This window comes from Myzus persicae, unplaced genomic scaffold (assembly GCF_001856785.1).
Source record: "Myzus persicae strain clone G006 unplaced genomic scaffold, MPER_G0061.0, whole genome shotgun sequence".
Taxonomy (NCBI): Eukaryota; Metazoa; Arthropoda; class Insecta; order Hemiptera; family Aphididae; genus Myzus; species Myzus persicae.
In genome coordinates this window covers 743511-766360 of record NW_019101135.1, presented here as the reverse complement: position 1 = coordinate 766360, position 22850 = coordinate 743511, and the positions used below count along the sequence as shown (strand labels likewise).

The 22850-nt window shown below is 32.8% G+C and overlaps 1 protein-coding gene and 2 long non-coding RNA genes across 3 annotated transcripts in view; 1 reads left to right on the top strand and 2 right to left on the bottom strand.

Moving 5' to 3' along the window:
• Positions 1 to 19147, top strand: part of LOC111027846 (A disintegrin and metalloproteinase with thrombospondin motifs 20-like) — a 96259-nt gene extending 77112 nt beyond the window's left edge. The window contains exons 10-27 of the mRNA XM_022306305.1: positions 43 to 199; positions 279 to 466; positions 1035 to 1196; positions 1275 to 1363; positions 3150 to 3670; positions 5501 to 5627; positions 5720 to 5843; positions 6104 to 6311; positions 6924 to 7088; positions 7156 to 7320; positions 7981 to 8223; positions 8407 to 8598; positions 8704 to 8868; positions 9033 to 9227; positions 13728 to 14569; positions 15747 to 15883; positions 17083 to 17285; positions 17791 to 19147. Coding sequence (XP_022161997.1) covers positions 43 to 199; positions 279 to 466; positions 1035 to 1196; positions 1275 to 1363; positions 3150 to 3670; positions 5501 to 5627; positions 5720 to 5843; positions 6104 to 6311; positions 6924 to 7088; positions 7156 to 7320; positions 7981 to 8223; positions 8407 to 8598; positions 8704 to 8868; positions 9033 to 9227; positions 13728 to 14569; positions 15747 to 15883; positions 17083 to 17285; positions 17791 to 17880 — 3973 coding nt within the window. The 3' untranslated portion in view covers positions 17881 to 19147. The remainder of the gene's footprint in view (positions 1 to 42; positions 200 to 278; positions 467 to 1034; positions 1197 to 1274; positions 1364 to 3149; positions 3671 to 5500; positions 5628 to 5719; positions 5844 to 6103; positions 6312 to 6923; positions 7089 to 7155; positions 7321 to 7980; positions 8224 to 8406; positions 8599 to 8703; positions 8869 to 9032; positions 9228 to 13727; positions 14570 to 15746; positions 15884 to 17082; positions 17286 to 17790) is intronic.
• Positions 12779 to 13817, bottom strand: LOC111027848. The gene is made up of 2 exons (XR_002603855.1): positions 13701 to 13817; positions 12779 to 13639 (listed from the first exon to the last, which is right to left on the bottom strand). It is a non-coding gene; the product is annotated as an uncharacterized LOC111027848 (long non-coding RNA).
• On the bottom strand, positions 18463 to 22509 carry LOC111027849. Its single transcript, XR_002603856.1, has 2 exons — positions 19808 to 22509; positions 18463 to 19728 (listed from the first exon to the last, which is right to left on the bottom strand). It is a non-coding gene; the product is annotated as an uncharacterized LOC111027849 (long non-coding RNA).
• Between the last annotated feature and the right edge of the window lie 341 nt (positions 22510 to 22850).

The following is a 22850-nucleotide window of genomic DNA, read 5'->3' as shown; positions in this document are numbered from 1 at the left end:
TTAACAACGAAAAGCTAACGAATTACTATATCTATTTTAAAGGGCTGGGAATGGTAAATGTCTTCAAGACGATCCCAGTAAGGATTATCTCGAAATCGAAAATCAGACTGACGAAAAGCATTTTCCCGGCGAAAACTATTCGGGAGACAAACAATGCGAGTTGATTTACGGGGCTGGATCGAAAATATGTTCTTATATGGTGAGTTATTACATTTTTTTAAAACAATTATTTATTCGAGTTAATTTTACTTTCTCTTATTTAATAATTACACTTTTAGCCGGTGTGTCAGAGATTATGGTGTACTACTGGTTCCGGGGAGAAAGATGGCTGCCGTACACAACACATGCCTTGGGCGGATGGAACACAATGCTGGAGCAGTAAAAACTGGTGTCAGCAAGGGAAATGTGTGCCCAAAGATCGAAATGCGTTAAAACCAGTCGATGGCGGTTGGGGATCTTGGCAACCGTAAGTGCATATATAAACTTGATAATAATCAAATAATTGCGAAGATTATAATAATATGCAATAATACTACCGTTTTACCCGATGCGTTCAATACATATAGCTCTTGAGCGGCTACGTGAATGACGCATATAATTTAATAGGACTTATTATAATTATTATTAGTATTAGATTTTCTGATCGTATAAAAAATTAATAATCTAATACGGTAGGCATTTAATAAGGATTAAAGTATAAAATTACATTTAAGAAGATTTCGTTTACTTTTTCTACTCATGTATAACATAATATTGTTGAGAACAAAAAATAAGCAATATTGGTACGGCCTTGAGAAAACCTCGCACTGTCGTTTAATCGAAATTTGAAGTTTGAAAAAATCTTCAATGAATTCCAATTTATGTACGTGATCTTAATCTAAGAGCTTACAACTCGTAAGTCATTGTTTGCAATATAGTTACAAGGTATTATTAAACCAACTTATCGAGTAAATAGTGACATAACATATTACACCGTAATGTCGTCGATTAACCGAGGTCCTATATATAAATATATGATATGAATTCGCATATAGGTATGGCGAGTGTACGAGAACGTGCGGCGGAGGCGTGAAGAAAAGCTACAGAGAGTGTACCGACCCACCGCCGTCGAATGGCGGAAAATATTGTACCGGAAAACGCGTCCGAGTGCGGAGTTGTGCGACAAACGACTGTCCGGCCGGTACTCCGGACTTCCGGTGAGTTTTCCCGTCTTTATATACCAGCGAATGCATTTCCCGCCGACGGCAACTTAACCTGGCCATTGACATTTTCAGGGGTGAGCAGTGTGCAATGTTCAATAACAAGACGTTCAACATAGCAGACCTCGAGCCGGACGTTCAGTGGCTTCCGAAGTACGGCGGATGTAAGTGCATAATTTCAAAAACAATATACTTGGAAAATAATCGCACAATGCAGTATAGTCGTGAAATTTAATTTTTCGGTGGGGGGGGGGGGGAACTCATTTTTTTCTCTGGTTTTTGTAGAGCTTATACCCATAAGACTTATCACCCGTTAATTCATGACACCATTGATGATAAGAAAAATTTCGAGTGGGGGCCTTGCACACCTGGTTACAGCACTGCCGCCACGGCGATTTCCTCCAAACCTTAAGGAAAAACGCATAATATTTTTTCTTTTATTAAGATATGTCTGTATCTAGGTACATAATAATAGTATTATAAAATCGCTGTATTATATATATACTACTCACGTTCCAAAATGATAAGATCGGGTAACTCGTGTCCTAAATCGTCGGACGTAATTTGACCATAATTTATTTACATTGACAAATTGCGTCGGATTTCTTTTTAATTTTTTTCATAGAAATTACCGCAAGGCTGGGTGGTACTTTAACTAGTTAATGCGTCCGAGTTCAGTTGATTTTAATTTATTACCGCGTAACGCACTTATGTAAATAATAACAAATCTAAATAAAACAAGTGAAACGGAACAAAAAACAAGACATTGTCAACAAATTAATATAAAATTAAAATGTTGTGTGTATAACAATAATATATTATAATATAAACATTAATAAATCACTTTATTTATAATTTTATGTTTGGTAAGACAGTTTTGGTTTATAACAACAACATCCTTGAAAACTATATAAATGAATAATATAATATGTATTTTAAGTTCTAAGCGGCGCGATGAATGTATTGGTTTTACACTGATGTGGAGTTTTTTTCGTTAATTTATATATTATTTTTTTCATAGCCTTAGCCGTTAAAAATACTTTGGTTACTAACTTTAATGGTAGGAAATTGAATCTAGTTTGAACTATAGTGAACTCAAAAGTTAAAAATTCCCAGTAACTACTTTTAAAAATATTCGGGAAAACAAGTAGTAAAAAATTAGGAAACTTGTAATTTTCATTCGAAAACTGTAGTTTTTGACCGAATTGATTTTTTTTTTTTTTTATTATTCAAAAATCCCATAAAAAAATAATCCTAGACAGGTACCGGAATTTTTCACGAAATTGATTTATGTTAGTATTTTCTAGACGTCTTTTAATTTCAAATGTTTTCGACCTTTTGGCTCTATATCTCATAGACATTTAAAGTCTTCGAGTTGTCTTCATTAAAAAAGCTTAAAGATTTAGTACACGAATTCCTCATTGATTTTATTATTGGTATAAAAAAAAAGCGCATCATAGGCCACATATACCTACACATTTTTATGATTGATTAAAAATTCAATATTACACTTTGAGAATTATTGGATGTTTGACATAAAATAAATGATTTCATCGCAGCTTAATTTACATTTAACTGGCCATATATATTACAGTGATTTACTTAATGGAATATGTGGTTCACTATAAACCTACTATACGGCAGAGTGGCTTCTCTATTTTTTTTTCAATTTAAAATTGGCTCTTTGAGCTCAGACCGTGAAATATCGAGTGCAGGTACTCCTTGTGAGCTTGATACTGAACGACAGACCGACTTTCCCGGTTTTTACTTTTCGACTTTCTTTAATGTTGATAATTTCTTTTCGGTCGTTCTCATGTCGTTTCGGTACCAAAGTACCTTATACTACCATAATGTTCGGTACTATAGTACCGGTACGATCGTGGAACGTACCTCCGCTGAAGCGCATTGTACCTGTAATTAATAACAATATTAATGTTTGTCGTTTCGCAGACGACGAAGAACGGTGCAGGCTGTTCTGCCGCGTGGCCGCGTCCACCGCGTACTATCAGCTAAAGGAGAAGGTGGTGGACGGAACGCCGTGCGCCCCGGACAAGTACGACATATGCGTGAACGGGATGTGCGAGAAGGCGGGCTGCGACCACGCGCTGGGCTCGGACAGCCAGCTGGACCTGTGCGGCGTGTGCGGCGGCAACAATTCCAGCTGCCAACAGGTGGCCGGCACGCACAACAGCAGCTCGCCGAACGGCTACTCGAAGGTGTTGCGCATCCCGGCCGGGTCGTCCAACCTGGACATCCGTCAACACGGCCACAACGGGTCCAGCAAGGACGACAATTACCTGGCGCTGGTGGACAGCGTGACCGGCGAGTACGTGCTCAACGGCAACTACGTTCTGAGCACGTTCAACAAGGTGATCGTGTACGGCGGCACGACCATCGAGTACAGCGGGTCGGACGCGCCTGTCGAGCGCATCAACTCGTCCAGGCCGCTCAACAAAGACGTCACCGTCGAGGTACATGTTTTATTTACTCACCGCCAGTACAATAATGCACGAACCGTAAAATGTAATAATCGGCGGTGTTAGGGAAGTCTTCACACCGCACTTCACCGTGATTTTCGGGAATAAATCCTACCGAAATTTATAGTAATTTTTTTTGCCCTATGAAGTGAGATGATCTGTCTGCATTGATGAACTAAAATATGGTAAGCGGTAACTGGTACCTCGAGTGGGAATGGATCTTACTCCAAGGTACACGGGACGTAAACTATGGGTGCGCCATGTAAACATGTTGGTATATTAACCGCGGCAAGCTTCGATCTATCATCTGCGCTGAATTATTTGTTTTTTCGTAAATCACGGTTCAAGTCGTTATCACGGGGGAGTGTGAAGTCTACACCTTTATTTAAACAGACACCACCGACAGAGTGGAATTATAGTGATTTGCACTTATCTTAAAGTATTTCATAAGGCAAAAGGCACAAGTGTCCGACATTAAACAATCTATCATTCTGTATAGTTTGATACGATATAAGTTATACCGTCTCACTTTATATCGATAAAATGCTATACACTAGTTATTACTGATTTGTTAGCAACTAGTATGTATACGTTTAGTATTGTTTAGTGTCGCCAGGAAACATAGCAATGTGTCGTCGATTATAATTTTGACTGAAATTTCGATTTCAGAAACTACTGACAAATGTACAACACTAAATTAGAATTACATTGCACCAATATTGGTTGGTATATCTCGTACTTTGGGTGTGCAATTTTTGTGTAATTTACATATTCGTATTTAGGAAAAATACTGATTTATAATCATAACTTAAAATATAATCCCTTTTCGTTCCACATTAAATGATGAGAAAGAATTATTATTTTGATATGTTAATATAATATTTAAAAAAATAATATTATATTGTGAAACAATTTTTTTGTCTTTAAACTTGTTGCCACATCATGTTCTAAAAAAATGCATAATGTTGCCTATGCACTAATAAATAGTTTGAACAATAATTTTGCAACGGTTTGCCCAAACTTCATAGCTTAGGCCTGATAGGTGCTTAATCTTTTTAATCTCACAATAAAAGTTTAAATATTATTTAAATTTTGAGTATTTATCGATGAAAAATAACATGAATTAGCTGTGAAAAATCGTTAAATTTACTTTAACATAACCAAAATCTTAAAATATACACTTAAAAATTAAAAAATCAAATCAAATATATACGCCATATATAATGTAAGCAGTGAATAATGCAACAGTACTAGTTGAAAAATGCAGTTAAGTATGATTTTACATTTAAACTGAATGAATTGATAATAGTGAAGAGAAAACGTAAAAAATATACATTTTTTAAATGTAAAGAATTGCGGGATATAATATCTATTATTATTCAAAACATTTTTACATATTATACAATTCCGAGTATTTTTATGTGGCGTCAAGAATAAATAACATTAATATGTTAGTTTGTTCAAAACTCGATTTTTCTTATAAATTATTTAAAATGAAATTATCAAAAGGTTATAAAATACGTACCTAGCTAATAAAAACCAAATAAATATTTTTACAGTAGGCATGCTGTGTGCATAAGTCGTATAGAAAAAACTAAAACGTGCATTACGGTTTATGTGAAATCCCATTACTTTAGTCGTTATCATTCGTATCCAATCGGATTTCGTCGTATACTTTCCAAACAGACAGAATGCAAAATATGCGTCAAGTCCGCGGGTCATCGATCTATTTTTTTTTTCAAAACCCAAAAATCTTCCGACGTTCGACGTTTAACATTATTTTCGTTGTGTTGACGATAATCGTATATGTTTGTTTTTTCGCAGTTGTTGTCGATTGGAAACTCGTACGCTCCGGATATTGAATACCAATACACTGTGATGCGAGACAAACGGGACGTCTACGTATGGGCATTGACCGACGAATGGGGACAGTGCGATAAGATGTGCTCGGGTATGGATATGGCGGTCGCGTGCAATATAACCTATTGTTTGCTTTTGCCGACAAATGTTTTCTTTTGCTATAATCGATTTTCCGTGATTCAGGTGAACAGACGAAGATTTACGTGTGCGTCAGAAAAGAAACTGGCGAGGAAGCCCGAGGTTATTGCAGCGAACACGACGCACCCCGCACGAAAAAGCAACCGTGCAATCTCCACTGTACCATCAAGTGCGTATGGCTAGATTTTTTTTTGAAAATATTTATACGAATACAATTGAGCCGTAATAGTTTAATATGAGATAGACGCTAATAATAATTAAAAATATATGTATATAAGTTTACAATCGACGTAATTTATTATTAATTTCATATCCGTTTTCGTAAATGCATTTTACTTGTTATAATATTATTTTTGTGTGGCGAAATGAAATCAGTTTTTTTTGCGATTATTTACCCAAATTAATATCTAAATAATTGTCTTTGTGCAGATGGAAGACCGTAAGTCAGTCTGAATGTTCTGCTCAGTGCGGTCCAGGCACACGGACACAGAGCGTTGCGTGCGTTCAGGAGCACGATAAACGAGCAGCTTCTCAAATATCGGACACTATGTGTTCTCATTTACCAAAACCTGCCAATACTATTCCTTGTGATGGACAATGTTTGGAATCAAGGTGGTCGTTCACAGAATGGACTCCCGTAAGACAAACTTATTTTTTGTGACACAGTTATTTTTTTTTTAACCAGCAGGTCGGTTTGCATAGGTTTTTGTTAATTCACCATCATAATAGGGTTCCGGTATTTCTTTTAATTCTCTATAAATGCTATAACTCTCACACATTTTTTTTTTAAATTTTCCCGACGCAAGCCATTCTCTTGTATTCTCTGAGTGGTTCTGTTTTTTTTTTATAATCGTGCCAGTATTATAATATTATTGTTACTTAACTATTCTGGTCAGTGGTCACCTAAGTGCACGTCTCAGCCCAATTGTTTATTAACATTTTATTTTAATTTCATCAGTTAACTCACGTTTTCTTCAACAATATTTAACGCCCTAACCTAACTCTATTTTACATAATAACAAAATATTGGTATAATCACGCCTATTATTTATTTCTCTAGCAACTTCAACACGATGATAATATATTTTATTGTAATATACCTACTAATTAAAATGTATAATTGTTTTCTTCAACATTCATTTTGATTTATGTTTTGTATTATTTTTCTTAATATCTTCAACAATAACATCATCATAAATAATTTTAGATTGGAATAATATTCATATAATTATATGTATTTGGTGTCTAGTGTTCCAAGACCTGCGGGTCAGGCGTTCAGCACAGGGAAGCACACTGTGTAAATGACAATGGTGAACCGAGAGAAGAAACGTCGTGTAATGACAGCGAGAAAATAATTACCAGAGTGTGTGGGACAGATAAATGTCCTCAGTGGTCCGTCGGAGAATGGTCATCGGTGAGGGTTGATTTAAAGTCATTACATTTTTTTTCGTTAGTATAACGTGTGTCTCTCACATTATCAGTGCTCGGTGACTTGTGGCGAAGGGCAAATTGAGCGTTCCGTGTGGTGCCGTACGGAAAATGGTAGGGTGTTAGCTCCAGAATATTGTGGTTCAAATATGCCAGCCACCAAAGAAACCTGTTCTATGAAGCCATGTCCAGCTTGGACCACAGGTCTTTGGTCTCAGGTAAAATAGATTATAACGATTCATTTAATTTGGTATGTTTAATTTAATTTTAGATTTTCAATAGCTAAAAAGTTAACCTCATATACGTTAAACTACTAATCTTTAGTAAAATAATATTGAACTTATTTAATTTGAGTAGGTCAAGAAAATTAATAAAAATGATTAGGTACATAAATATTACGAATTACAATATATCATCTCAATTTATATGTCACACGTTGTTTTATTTTTAGCACACATTTTAACATTTTATAACTTACAAAAATACGTTTTAAAATTCATATTATTAAAAATATACTGCCAAATTAAACGAATTTTTGAAAAATAAATAGATTATTTAAAGGATAACACACATGAAATCTTTTCTGTCAGAAACACTTATAAATTATCAGTCGGTATTCATATTTTCAATGAAACAACATATGTTATACATTTGTTAAGACAGACACTGACTTTTAAGTAAAATATTATTTATATAAACGTGAATTATTAATGTGTATCTTAATGTATTATAAATATTTTATCACTGTCACTAAAAGAGGAGTACTAATGCTTAAACTTGTCATAAGATATACTGTTTTTTCTATAAATTAATCGTATCAAATAAATAATATTAATGCTAAATAATAAACATCACGACATAATGAGGTTTTTTTTCAGTGTTCTGTTACATGTGGCGTTGGGATAGTGAGACGCATGGTGCGGTGTAATGTTCCAGACGAATCTGCATGTGCATTGATCGCGAAACCTCTCGAAGAAGAAAAATGCACTTTACACCCATGTCCAGCAGGCGTAGACGACGAGATACACGAAAATGAAATTCTGAGTAACGGTGGTGCACATGGCACAAACTTTATACAGAGCAACAAGTTTTATACATGGCGCACAGACCACTGGTCAAGTGTAAGTTACCATAAACTTTAATGGTGACCCTATAAAATTTATTAAAATAAAATTATACATTGTTTACCACTGTACAAAATAGAAATGTAACTACATTGACGACACCTTAACGATATATATATTATTACAATAATGTGTGTATTATATTATTACATGTTTGTACGTTAATTATTTTACTTTCAGTGTTCGGCGTCCTGCGGTAACGGTTACAGGAGGCGAACCATAGACTGTATAAATACGATCAGCGCCAAGCCAGTTTCGTGGAACCTTTGCAAGTCAAAGAACCAACCGAAACGCGTCGAAGTGTGTATCGCTCCGATGTGCGTCACGTGGCGGGCCGACGAATGGAAAGAATGCTCGGCCGAATGTGGAAAAGTATATTATGACAACAATTTAAACATTTTCGTGTTCTCATATGAGAGCGCGAATAAATATTTTAGTGTCATAGTATTTTATTTAAGCTTGAATCGTAATTTTTAGGGTTTTGAGGAGCGCGAGGTGACCTGTGTGTCTTCCGTCAGTGGTAAACTCGTGGACGAAACCCACTGCGTGGTGCACAGAGAAAAACCCGAAGCCCGAAGGTTGTGCGAGAGCCACAAAAGCTGTAAGCCGATGTCGACTTGGAGAACGGGATCGTGGGGAGAAGTAAGCAATTGCCAGCAATTATTATAAACGATTGAATATATAACAACTTGCGAGCCCAATTACAAATTTGTTCCTACGCCATAATATTCCGTGCCTACTGTGTTTTCTTTTCGAAACGTTTGTTTGGACAAGCCCAATAATATTACACAATACTTCGGTTCCAGTGTTCAGAAGTGTGCGGAGGTGGCATAAAAGAAAGGAAAGTGGTATGTCAACCATTCGACGGGACAAGAGAACTATTTGATGAAGAAATGTGCGTGGAACCCAAACCGTCGTCTTCAATTCCGTGTAACGAACATCCGTGTAAAAGTCAACCGTCGTACGTGACGATAGCTTGGAACTTCGGGGAGTGGTCGAAGGTAAAAATTAAAAATCATTTGAATTATTTAAGTTTACCTAATCATAGCATACGATTATGATTTTCACTTAAAATTGTTCAATTGTACACCGTATTAAAACAGTATTCTAAAATATAAATATTTTTTTTTTGTGAAGACACAAAAGTCGTCTTCTTTATTTATTTCTAAATCAATATGGAGCTTGATGCATCCAATAAATTAAAATAATTAAACTCAAATATAGAAGACTTGAGTTTGGTCGCATGAGTAGAGCTGAGGGTTATATCATGGGAATTCAATATTTTTCAATGACCATTCAAACCAAAGGTAACTGCTAAGTGATATTTGGTATAGAAATATGTTTCATAGAGACCAAGAACTTAGGTATAATAAATAATTTTATTTTTCATTAATAAGTGTATGTTTTTTATAATTGCATTTATATTATATTTTGAAATGTGTCGTTTTTTATTGTTTTTAAACCTAAACAATTCGTGCTATGCGACCCTAAAAGTTTTATTTAAATTTCAATAATACTATGGTATTATGATTCCCACGGTAATCTTATGAATAACAAGTTTATTGTAAAAATTATCATCTATCGATAACATTTTTTAACACAGTCTAAAATTTTAAATCTATTTTCATTTTTCTATTGTAATTTTAATCAATTTACTACACATAACTACTCAATTTTAAAATTTGCATATTTATTAATACAGACAGTGGTCGCCACTTATAAGACTCACTTTGGGACCAGACAATTTGAGTTAATTAACAAAATGAGTCAATAAAGCGAAAGGACTCAAAAAAAAAAAAATTAAAAATACGTACCTATTTACTTAAAAAATATTTATTGAGATTTGATCGATTATATAATTAAGTGTATAGTAATGAAAATAATGTAAGGGGATTTAATAGAAAAAATATTGTTTAAATAAAGATGAAGAAGTAAAATCCCCATTAACACTCATACAACGGTTAATAGGCGAATTTTTTTTGTTGTGTGTTAGTATACGTGCAAATCAGGATCAGCTGTTTTGAGGATAATAGGTGAAAGAGTCAATTAACAGCGATCCCAATAATCGGCGACCACTGTAAATACATTTTAGAATATTTAAGCAATTTTGGATATTTTAAGTTTCACAAAATCTTAACGTCAATAACCTACGTATTTTACATATTTTACCTATTTTATAAGTATTCTCTAATAGATTCAAAATAATTTTGAAAATATAGCAATTTTAATATTCCTAAGCCGTTATAACAAAAATACACAAAAAATATCGGTAAGACAGAATATGGCACGTTTATAATAAGTGATAAATATTATAGTTGACATAATATTATCTTTACAAGGTATTTTTTTATACTCTATTAATAATTAATAAATCATACTACGTGCTCAAATGTAGTTTGCCTATAATTGTATGCTATGGCCTATAGGTATATATTAAAGTACTTATATTATGTGCCTATTTGCGATTGTTTTTGGTCAATACTTTGCTGTTCGCTCAATTACTTTAATATTAACTTGCAAATTTGATGTACTTATAATTATAGTATAATAATAAGCAAACGAAATAATGAAAACATAGCGTATTATATGGTATAACTTAGTGATTTTGTATAGGTAAGGTTCTTAGGGTGTTAAACAATTATAACTTTTTTCTAATCATTTCCAGAAACAATAACAATTCTCTATTATTGAAAATAAAATTATGAATCTATACATATATATTATATATGTATGATTGGTATAGCTTTTTAGCTCATTTAAATAACAAGTTTTTTAAACATATAAATAAAAACATAAAATACATTCTAATGAAATAAATCTAAATCGTATTAAATTTATGTACTTAATGTTTTATAACGTTTGTCCAACAATTTCAAATAAATATATATTATTATGTATATCTATGTAGATTTTAGGTGTACTATAGTTTTTTTATTAAATAGCTTCAAATTCAAAACTATTACAGTGTTGGTAAGTATAATATAGTTACTTGAGCACAACATAGATTGCTTTTCTAACTAAACACGAAAACATCATAAAACACATTTATATGTAATAATATATAAAATATGTAAAATTATTCCAAGTGAAATGAAAACATTTAAAATAGAATTATAGTATGGTATTGGATTTGATTCTCGTTTGTTATAACTAAATGATTTCTAGTCGAAACTGATCTAGAACTTCCCATATAAAATCAGACACATACACAGTTTCTTTATTTTATGGGGGAGGGGGGGGGCTAACAATAATAATAAAATCAGCATAATCTAAGTCATAAACTGGAAATAATTTTAAGCTCAGTTAAATATACATATAAATCAAAAAATTTAGTGAAAAATCAATTTTAACACAGTCAACATCGTGTTATGATTGTGTCGTTAAGATAATGACTAGCCAGATAATTATAGAAGTGTCCATCGCTGTAGTTGTCACAACTACTAATAAAAAAAAACTAAAGGTGTTATGGCAAGTATAATTTAACACAGATAAAAAATTTAGTACTGAAAACATGTACAATTAGTTTTGGAGGGGACCCGTAATTAGGTATAACTTATGATACAGGTAATGTATCACATCATATCATTGATCTCAAAAGGTTGACATTTTATTATGAATTTGTTGTTTGGTAAACTAATTTTTCGATTCAATACCTACGAAAATATAGATGCATTTTATTAACGTTAAATAAAATATATCGGGTTTATAGTTAATCAAAATTCTTACAAGGTCACGTATGCCCACTAACCGATCTGAAGCTTTAAACCCACTCTAGGTACACACTGACCCCTTAATTGTATTAATCAAAAATGAATTCTTAAATCTATTTAAATAGTAGTAGTGGAACATTCTGGTGCTCGGCTAAAAAATAGCGAATGACACTTGACAAATTTGTTGTCCATACATATATGGACACTGCGAAACCCGACGAAACAACACGCTTTACATAGTTATATTAAAGTATATTATTACTATTTTGTACAGTGCTCACCAAAAATTTTCGTTGAGCCTCGTGGTGTGGTTTCAATTATAACTAGTAGAAAAAAATATGATAAATAGGTACCTGATACTAAATAGTGTAAAATATGTATTGTGAACCGAATCGTCTTACAGTATAATTATATATTCTAGTTATTAAATCATCATTAAAATTACTTTAGTTTATTTAAAATGGTTATACTGCTGACCCAAATAGAATATAATATATTGATATTACTTTAGTTAGTAGGTACCTGGTAGTGGCTGGTACACGCATGTTGTAGTAGTTTCATCACACAAACAGATAGAATGATGCTATGTTTATCCCTTTTTGATGTGTTTATTTGTGTTTAAATATTTTTTTGTAGAATAAAATAAATAGTTTAATGTAGTAAAAAAATTATCATTTGTGTATTTTTGATTGAAAAGTACTAATTTCGTTTCCACAAATGTTAATAAGACAGATTTAAATCAAAAAATACTCCATATTCATTTATCATACATTTCTAAAGATTCTTATATTTTCAAGAAGTCGCATTATAATCTCTAGAAAGTAGCAAACATAAAAGTCACATAATATTTAAAAAAAATTTATTAAAAAAAAAAGTCACAGTTTAAAATTGTAGGTTACTAAAATATAGTATAGGTACCAGTTAATGTGATAATGTTATTCGCCAGAAAATATGAAAGTCTGTTATCATAATAATTATTATCAAACCTTAGTAGGAATTTGTTACAATTCTAATTGATATTAACGTTAAGAGTTCAAAAATTTAATCGTTTCTTCCAAATTTAAATTCAATTTGTCAGAATAATAGTTACGTAATACAAAAATAAGGTACGGGCTCAGTTGTCGTATCCAAAAGAAACGTGGGACTTAACGAACTATATAATGTAATAAATAAATAATAATATAATTGTTGGCGACACGTTGTCGCATTACAAGTCATATCATCATTATTCGGGAAGGTCGAATTGCACTTATTTTTGTCGAATTGCAATCGGGACGGAAAAAGGCAATGTTCAAATATATTACACTTGAGTTTATAAAAGGATATGTTTGAATTGCACTAACTCCAATATTTACAATGTAAAACGAATTAATTAACGAATATCAGTCGGGAGAATTATTTGCACATTTTATAGGTATCTAAATGTATTGTTATTATTATAAAAGTTATGCAAATCAATAATAATTTAAAAACAATAATATAAAAATGAGTTTTTTATAATTATAAATAATACATCTACAATTTACTTATTACATTAATAGTTATACTTGCATATAAAAAGTACTATTTAAAAATAAGTTGTTACGATTATTTCTAAATTAGTTACTTCGTGTGATAACGTCAACTTTCGCATCGAATGCAATTCGAACATTTTGGTTTAGGCATAAGTTTACCTGGTGCAGTTCGACAATCTCCCACTATTCCTATAGATATACATGATTTTTAAAAAATGAAATATCTTCCACGCAATTAACGTTTGTGTACCTGTTGTTTGTTTGCACGTCCGTACAGTGCAACGTCACGTGTGGCAAAGGACACCAACATCGGCAGGTGCAGTGCCAGAACAACGACGGCGCCATACTGGCGGCTGTGCAGTGCGATGGACTGGAAAAACCAGCGGCCGCGCAACCGTGCCGGACGTTCGTGCCATGCCCCAGACCAGCGACTGCGGCCACCACCACTACAGCGGCCACCACGACGACCACGACGGCAACCGCGACGACGACGGCGTACAGATGGAAGACGTCGCAGTGGTCGACTTGCTCGGTGACTTGCGGCCCTGGCACGCAGAACAGGCGGGTGAGCTGCCGGCGGCACGCGGCTGATCCGGGGGGCAGGGACACGGCGGCCGACGATCAGAGGTGCGAGGCGGCCGTGGGTCGATCACCGGCCGCGCAGAGACCGTGCCCGCAACAGCGGCCTTGCGTCTTCGCGACGTCGGTAGCGGCCACGGCTGCGGCCACGGCCGCAGCCGACGATTACGGCTGGCTGCCGGACGAGTGGCGCGAGTGTTCGCACTCGTGTGGCAAGAAGGGCCGGCAGACGAGGCGGGTGTTCTGCTTCCACAGGGCGGCCGCCAAGAAGGTGCGCCGCAAGCACTGCGACTGGGCAGCCCGTCCGCCCAGGAAGCGCAAGTGCAACCAGCGCCGATGTGCCGGTCACGCGTCCTGCGCCGACGTCCTGCACAAACAATCTCCGCAGGCCGCCGCCGCCCTGGAGGACAAGGATTACGTGATCAACGTGCTTGGGCGTAACGTGTCCATCTACTGTCACGGCATGCGGTCCGGCAATCCTGTCGAGTATCTGACCTTGTCCAAGGACACCGAAAACTATTCCGAGATCTACGAACAGAGGTAAGTTTCGACCGACAAAACGCGCGTCGTGCTTGTTTTATACTGATTGTAGGCTTAGTTAACGACTGAACGGACTGCTATAGTTTTAAGTACTACCTATTGTAGATAAGATAATGCCCTGATTAGGTATGGTAATAAATAATATTAGCATGAACACCATTTCTCCATTTCTCTTGGTATCAGAATATTATGTATTTGATTGATTTATGTATCAAATAGTGTAAGTATCTACTTTAATAATAATTCTAAAGTTTTCAAAATACTAGTATAAATAATATTCTAGATACTATGAAATAGTATTGAGGTAGTGAGGTACTAATCGATACACATCTATATAAAATACACTAGATAGTCAAAATAAAGTGTGAACTTTTACCGCTATGCCCATTTTGGCTATACTTAATCGTTGTTTTAGTAATTCCATGACGAGTTACACTGCCTAAGATGTACTATTCAACAATTAACAATAGTCAAGTATTCAAATTTTAAGCCCCGAGGGCTCAATAAATAATAATATAGTTCGACGCAACTTGATATTATGCTATTTTAAATAATAGTATACATATTTTATTTCTTTGATAACATATTGGCATGCTTTGATTCAGTTTCATATTTTATGGAAATAGATTAAAACTATCTGGAATAACCACCATAGAAGTGAAAACCAGAAAAATATTTTTTAACACTACCTGTATAGTGTCAGTTTTAAATGCTATTTATTTTTATTTTTATTACAAGCAATTGTATATTAGGTATGATTTTCGGAGTAACATGTATTTACTAAACATATGCTATACTTATTTCACAGAAGGCATAAACAGGTAAAAACATAAAAAGGTAACAACAGTATCTGTTAAAATATAATTTGCATACACTACTCCTGTTACAATCAAACTGCCGATCCCCGATTTGTGTTTTCACGGTTTTCGTTTTGTTTATATTTATGTAAACACGTTTAACTTGTATACCGAGTATATTCAAGCTATGTTAAATTGACACCACCACCGTAGGTTAAAGTTATGTGTAAACTTGTGCATCGGCTTCGTACATGTATTTGATAATAGTTTATTATCATACCTATTATATTATTATTATTGTAGTAACGTAATTTAATATAAAATACTTACATTATCGATCTAATTTATTTCATCGTGAACCCGATGGTTTTTGCTTACAGGCTCAAAGACCCGAGCACTTGTCCGTTCAACGGCGAACGCCGCCAAAACTGTCCTTGCGATAACGTGCCTGTGCCGTCTTCTGGACTGACTGTGTTCACGAAGATCCGTTTGAACATCACATCGTTAAGGGTCGATTGTAAGTGATCTACGTGCACAATATGAGAGCATTGTATTATATTAAAAGATAAATGATAATAATACACTAGTAAATCAATATTGTCATAAATCATGCATGAATTATGCATCTGCAGTGAAACATAATTTATTAATTTCGCGGAACATCGATTGTTCCAAACTTCCAACATTACTCTGTTTTCATAAATGAAATTACCTATAATGTAGTAATTCATGATTAAATAACTTCGGAACGTAAAATTATTATATTTCCGGATCAATATAGACAATTCTTTTTCATTCCCAAATGCGATATTGATAAATTTTATTATAATAAATATAATGTTTTACGATATTTCATTCCAACATGCTACTTTGGTTGAAGATTAACACCTACCAAAATATTACTCATACTGACATTCAAAATCAACTTTAACTTTTGAAAACTGTATAGAGTTCTTTCATAGAGCCATAGAAGGCTGTTTTCAGGTATCTAATTTATCTCCCCACGTTATTATATCTAGTTACACAGTTCTTAATATAATTTATTATTCTTATTTTATGTTGCAACTATTTATCCAATATAATAAACAATATTCTAAAATATTTATCTTTAACAATATTGAATCATTTTTTAGTTACATTAATTCTGGTTTAGTGTACGCTATTATTACTTCAGATTAAATGATTGTTTTTAACATAAATATGTTTTTGGGCTGGATACAAGATTCTGGCCGATTGTTCTTGTTATCATGGTTAATTATTAACAGAAACATATTTATGATTCATAGATTTTCCCTGTAGAGGACAAATATCGTGTAGAGTGCCATGAGTTTTTCTAACCGATTTTGCTTAACGCTTTGTTTATGGTTATAGAAACGGAAATACACAATTGTTATTCTAAATATCAATCTGTTATAGCATGCTAATAGATATTTTTCTCCCAGCACTATACCCAAAAGGTTATCTACGGCTCCTCAATTTTTATTGCAGAGGAAAAATATCTACTTTATCTTGGGAGGGGGTTACTGAACTTGTACGATTTTACACTTTAATTGACATTTTAATATATTTTATGAACTATAAATTATAACATAGACATCATTTTTAAGCATCCCTTGCTATATAATAGCAAGTAGGAACAGCTATATAATATTATATAATCATTTATCTGAATTATTTTTATCTGTTTTAACATTTTCGTTATTTGGACATTTACAGCAAAAGATTATACGTTCTCCAAACAAATCAAAGGCAAACCCGTACCATTTGGTGAAGCTGGTGATTGTTACAGTAACTCGAAGAGGGGCTGTCCGCAGGGCAGGTTCAGCATTGACTTATCAGGCACTGGCATGAGAATATCGCATGATACCACTTGGGTGGGCAAAGGGTCGAACACGTCGTTTTGGGTGAACAAAATAGAGGTAATGAAAGAACGACACTATTATTATATAATTATTATTTTTATCGTCAAGGAAATCTTTTCCTTTTTTCACTTTCAAAAATTCCTTCTTGCACTCGTCGTAAATACAGCGGGGATGATATTGCTTAAATTTACCTCGATTCAAACGTCACTTATATAATCCCGCTTTGAATCATATTATTTTAATGACAATGTTCACAATGTACGACTGAAGACCACGCATATATAACAGGTTGACGTGTTCTGTAGTCATTATTATGTTTTTACAAAAAAATTTAACTACACCGAGACAATCGACATTGTCAGTGTTCCCACACTGTATTATCCCAGCCTTAGTGTGTTAATAATAATTATTACACTCCCTATTTATATTGTTTATTGTTCGTTTTTTTAAATTATTTTTTCTGTTTTTATTTTGTTCTCGACTCACAATCCTTTCCATGCACACTGCCCGAGCACGTCTTAAACTGTATAAAAATAACATGAACTCTTAAAAATATTTACAGGAAAATATGAAAATAGCCGGCAGATGCGGTGGTTACTGTGGTACGTGTGTGCCGATGCAAGGGTTAATATTGGACGTGGTTACACCATAACAATACAATAATACTAAATATTATAATATATTGAATTAAATTAATTTAATATTATATTATGCGGCCAAAAGCGATCATGGTTGTACGAGGCGATCATCAAGCACAGTATTATTATTATTACTATTATATTATACGCATACCTATAATAATGTAATATTAATATGTTAGACAGACTTTACTCTGCTTACACGTATGGCGTTCACGATATTATTATTATTTATTATTATTATTACTATCGTCATGATTATAACTATTATGGTTTTATGACATCGATTACCAAAACGGTCTGGAGAAATGTAGACACGATTTGAACCGAACGAGTATAGGGCCATAAAACTAGGATATTTTATTTTTTTATTTACACAGTTCGTTTTTATTTTTTCATCATTACCAGCAAAGACTACGGTGTGCCATTCATATCCATTATTATTATTATTTTTTATTATTATAATTATTTTTACTTTTATTATTGCTACCTATTAACTATTATACTAAACGTGGATACTCGTGTTTTTATATTTCACAGTGCCAATACTTTTTGTTTAGCAATTAAATAATCATTATTGTTAAAGTTTTTTTTGACCAGCCTGTTATTTATACAATTATACAAAATACAATGCCGCTTCAAAATGGTCGGAATGTTTTTCCGTTTGACATTTTTTAAGTCAATTTTATCTGATTATATATAATTTTTAAAACTGTATGCACCATGAACATATTTATCCTCGGAATTAGAATACCGTTTTTTAGTACAATATAATATGGTATGAAAATTTAAATTAAAGATAATCGTAGATTAAGATAAATTTGTCCCTAATAACTATAATTATTAAGTGTATTAACTAAGTACCTAACTATAGTTTTGACGAGTTTCAATTGCATATAATTAAGTCATTTAAAGTCGGTCTATGTGTGTTCAATTTATTTTAATTTTTGTACATTTTCCATGTTATTAAATAGTATGTGTGCATGTGCCTATACCACAATAAAGAAAAGGCATATTATTTGTAATAATTATAAATGGTCAGTATTAAGAACGATATTTTAATCTGATATGAACAAAGACTTCCTTTTTATTTTATTTATTATTTTTATTAATTTTTTTTTTTGTTGATCTCTAGTCATAACATTTTCGTGGTTTTAACCACATTAACATAATATATAAATAGGTACATACATAGATATAATTATTTAAATTTATAGCTAAATTTTATACGTTTCCTTATACATAATTGATTTTATAATATAATGTATTTATCGTGCAAAATGTTATTTTTCCTTACATGCGTCCTTTTACAGGTTGAACAACAAATGTTTTTGTAATAGAACTGACGCCATCGTCAATATACTTAAACACTTAAATAATATACATGATAATAAGTCTGTAGTTACAATATAAAATGGGAATTGAAAATCAACTACACAATACTATTATGTACCTATTGGGCATGATTGGACATTTAGTTAAACTTATAAGACGTAACATATTATAGCGTAGCATTTCAGAGGTTGGGTATTGTTGCCCGGCGCCTTGTTGCCACGGATTTTAACGCGAATATTATGAATGTTTTTGAAAAATAAGAACGTTATTTATTATCAATTAGGCACCCATAAATATAATTTACCTTATAACACATAAATATAAATGCTTATAAATTGTTATATATTTTTGATTCTGAAACGGAGAGATTGTACTTATTGACTTTAAGCAATAATGAAAGTTTTTTATTTCCATATTAGAAAAAATGCTTAAATTTTGAACATTTAGGGTGGTTTTACTTAGCACATTGGATCTAGTAGGATCAAAAGTGAAAAATTCCCAGTTCTTCTCAAAATATTCAGAAATGACTAAAAAAAAATACGAATATTTATTACAATTTTAATAGTATATATTATAATATATATTATAAAAATAATTATTTAGTACCCTTCGTTATACCAAAATGTTATGAAGTACCATATTCGCTCAGAATCGTTTTTATCAATTACAATGATTTGTCGTTGAATTGAAATTTAACACATCCATTACACTGACCTACTCAATGGCTATGTACACTCGAGTTCTACTGCAGTTCTGTAGCTAGGCGTTTACCTGCTGCCCTTTTCTTTTTTGACATGCAACAAACAACATTACGATCTATAGATTTCATATTTTGTTAGGTGGGTACAATATTTAATATAGTATAATACGATTTGTATACAGTTTGATTATTTTTTTTTATTATATCACTTTTATCATTTTAAATACTTACATTAATAACTCATCAATTTGTATTGGCGCCCAGAAGAATTATTGTGGTTTATTGGCTAGATATTTTAGACCTGGATATTATATTAAAACGTTTATTATAATTAATAATTATTGGGGATCAAGTGAAGTTAAATGTACAGTGATTTTGTTGATGCACCATTTGATAAGCTTTTGAAGTAGGTAGGTACGACATCAATGCAACAACATATTTTTTTAATTCTGTATTAAGTACGCTCAGTCAATTTTTACGCTTCAATTATAAATCTATTCAAATTGTGATATTTACAATTTTATAGATGTCTGTATAGGTAATGTACAGTGTATATACCTAATATATTCTAGATTTTAAGCATTAAATTAGCATTATAATAAAGACTTAAGTAGGTATTTTAGACTTTCATATTAAACTATTTTTTTTTTTTAATTGTACTAATATGTGATCCAAGGGTGGAACCAGAACTGTGCACGGAGAGGGCACTCAAATTAAAAATATTTGAACCATGCTAATTTTTACTAATTAACGATGTTATGTTTTTTTGTTGAACAAGCGGGTTTGTTTCCAGATCCGATTGGATCCGCACTCGATATAATACATACATTATTTTTATGTACAATTAGTTTCATTTTTTGTTAGTTGTTAAATTTGTCCATGTAATGGATTTAATTTAATTTAAATGTAATTTTTACTCACCATAGTTACACTTAAATCGTTACGATTGTATGTACTAATAATTCATGGCGCCACACTGATTTGAGCAGGGGGTAGATTTTAAGCATATTTATTGCACCTTACATACCTATTAGCTATAAGCATATTTTGTCGATTTATTTGGAGTGGTTATGTTAGGTTAGGTTATATAGTGTCTTCAACAGTTAACATATTATGCGCAGATAAAATTGCATAGGTAGTAGTGTAGTAAGGTTTATGGTATATAACAATGCGTTTTTAGTTAAACAAAGGGTTTTTATTGGAATGTTTGGATATTTGTTTACAGTACATTTTTTGGCAGAGTCATAGATATGCCATATGGGCTTAAGATGAAGTAAATATTTATCAAGAACGCATGGTGAGTTTAGATGATTTAGATAATAGGTTATGCAGCAAGTGTTTTTCTGTTGTTTCATAAGTAAGTACGTAAGATTCTCCTTTTGTGTAAATGTGGGGACCAGATAAAACTTTTAGCGAATGTTCTTTCTGTAGATATTTAGTTTATCTGTATGGATTTAGTATTATTTAGTATATTATTGAAGTTTAAGACGTTAGTTCGAATTGAAAGTTTAGATGATGGTTTCTATTTTTAATAAAAATATTACCCTTTTATTTATTTTATTTAATTAACTCTGAAGCACAAGAATTATTCGAATTTCACTCACCTAAAATATTATAATAATATGCTCACTGCACACAGCTGGTATTTAAGTGTAACTTTAATAAGTTATAAACCTTAGATGCATCCCGATACAAGTAATGTCTTTGAAACAGCCTTTTGAAGTATATACATAGTCGTTTTACATTAACCCATCACTTTTGACTTGATAGAAACAGGTGACGCGTTTCGTCTGATGATAAGTGATGACGCTCTCAAATATATTCATACTTTCTACATTCAAAAACAATCCACATTTCGTCACACTGTATACAACATTTTTCGAATTATTGAAAGGTGATGAGAAAAGGGTTTGAAGGAAAATCGTCGAGTATCGTCGCATCCGATGATCGGTGGATAAGCCATCAGCGGCCAACGATTTCTTTAAGACAGACCATAGATAAGTACAAAACTAAAATAACAATACCTATAGAGTATAGATATATGTTTGTCGGGCCAACCAAAAATATCTCAGTTACCCGCTGGCAGTTATCGCATAAGGTCGAATCGACTGTGGTATCAAGTCTGTCGCCTAGACCGTGGTATAAACTTGGCCACCGCGGTATATGTTGTATACTGAATACTTGCGAGCCTGCTGCTGAAAATCGAAATATCTTTTGTCATATTTGGTCAATATGGTCACATAGTCAGTCAGTTGTATAATAGAATACGTCCTACCCATACATGATCGTCACCGGCTACACTGCGCTGTCGAGCACTTTTATTTTTGATCAATCGTTTGCGTCCGATTGTGTTTAAAACCATACTGTAGTTTAGAAGTATGTACGTCTTATATCTAAATATATTACAAATTATCTTTTGGAACCTTGATAAAGTAAGTGCGTTTTAAAAAATGACATACGCCTACCTATCATAGTATTATGGTAATAACGGTGTAACATCTGTTGTATCAATAATACTAATACTTGTATGGTAATATCCTTAGTACCTACACTAATAACATTGTAATTTGTAATAAATGTTAGTTAATATTATGTTTTTGTTGTTAGAATATTATTGTTACCGTTACCGTAAAACTGCCAATGTCAATATTAAATATAGGTACTTCAATGATATGTATCCATTATTAAACACTTGCATCAAAGTGGAATCTAGCAAAGTTATAAGTCAATTGTATCTACTATCTATGGTCTATTTTTAATTGTAATTATTAGTTAATTGTTTACACCTGAATCTTTAGATGTATTAATAACTAGAGGTTCTACTCCTAAAATCCTATCTTCACTCCGATTTCGATCCGACTTAACTTACTTAATCAGTATTCCACATCTCCTTATTTGCAGCTGGGAGAGCCCCTCTATGGTAAGTGGGTGGTCACAACAAAATGATTT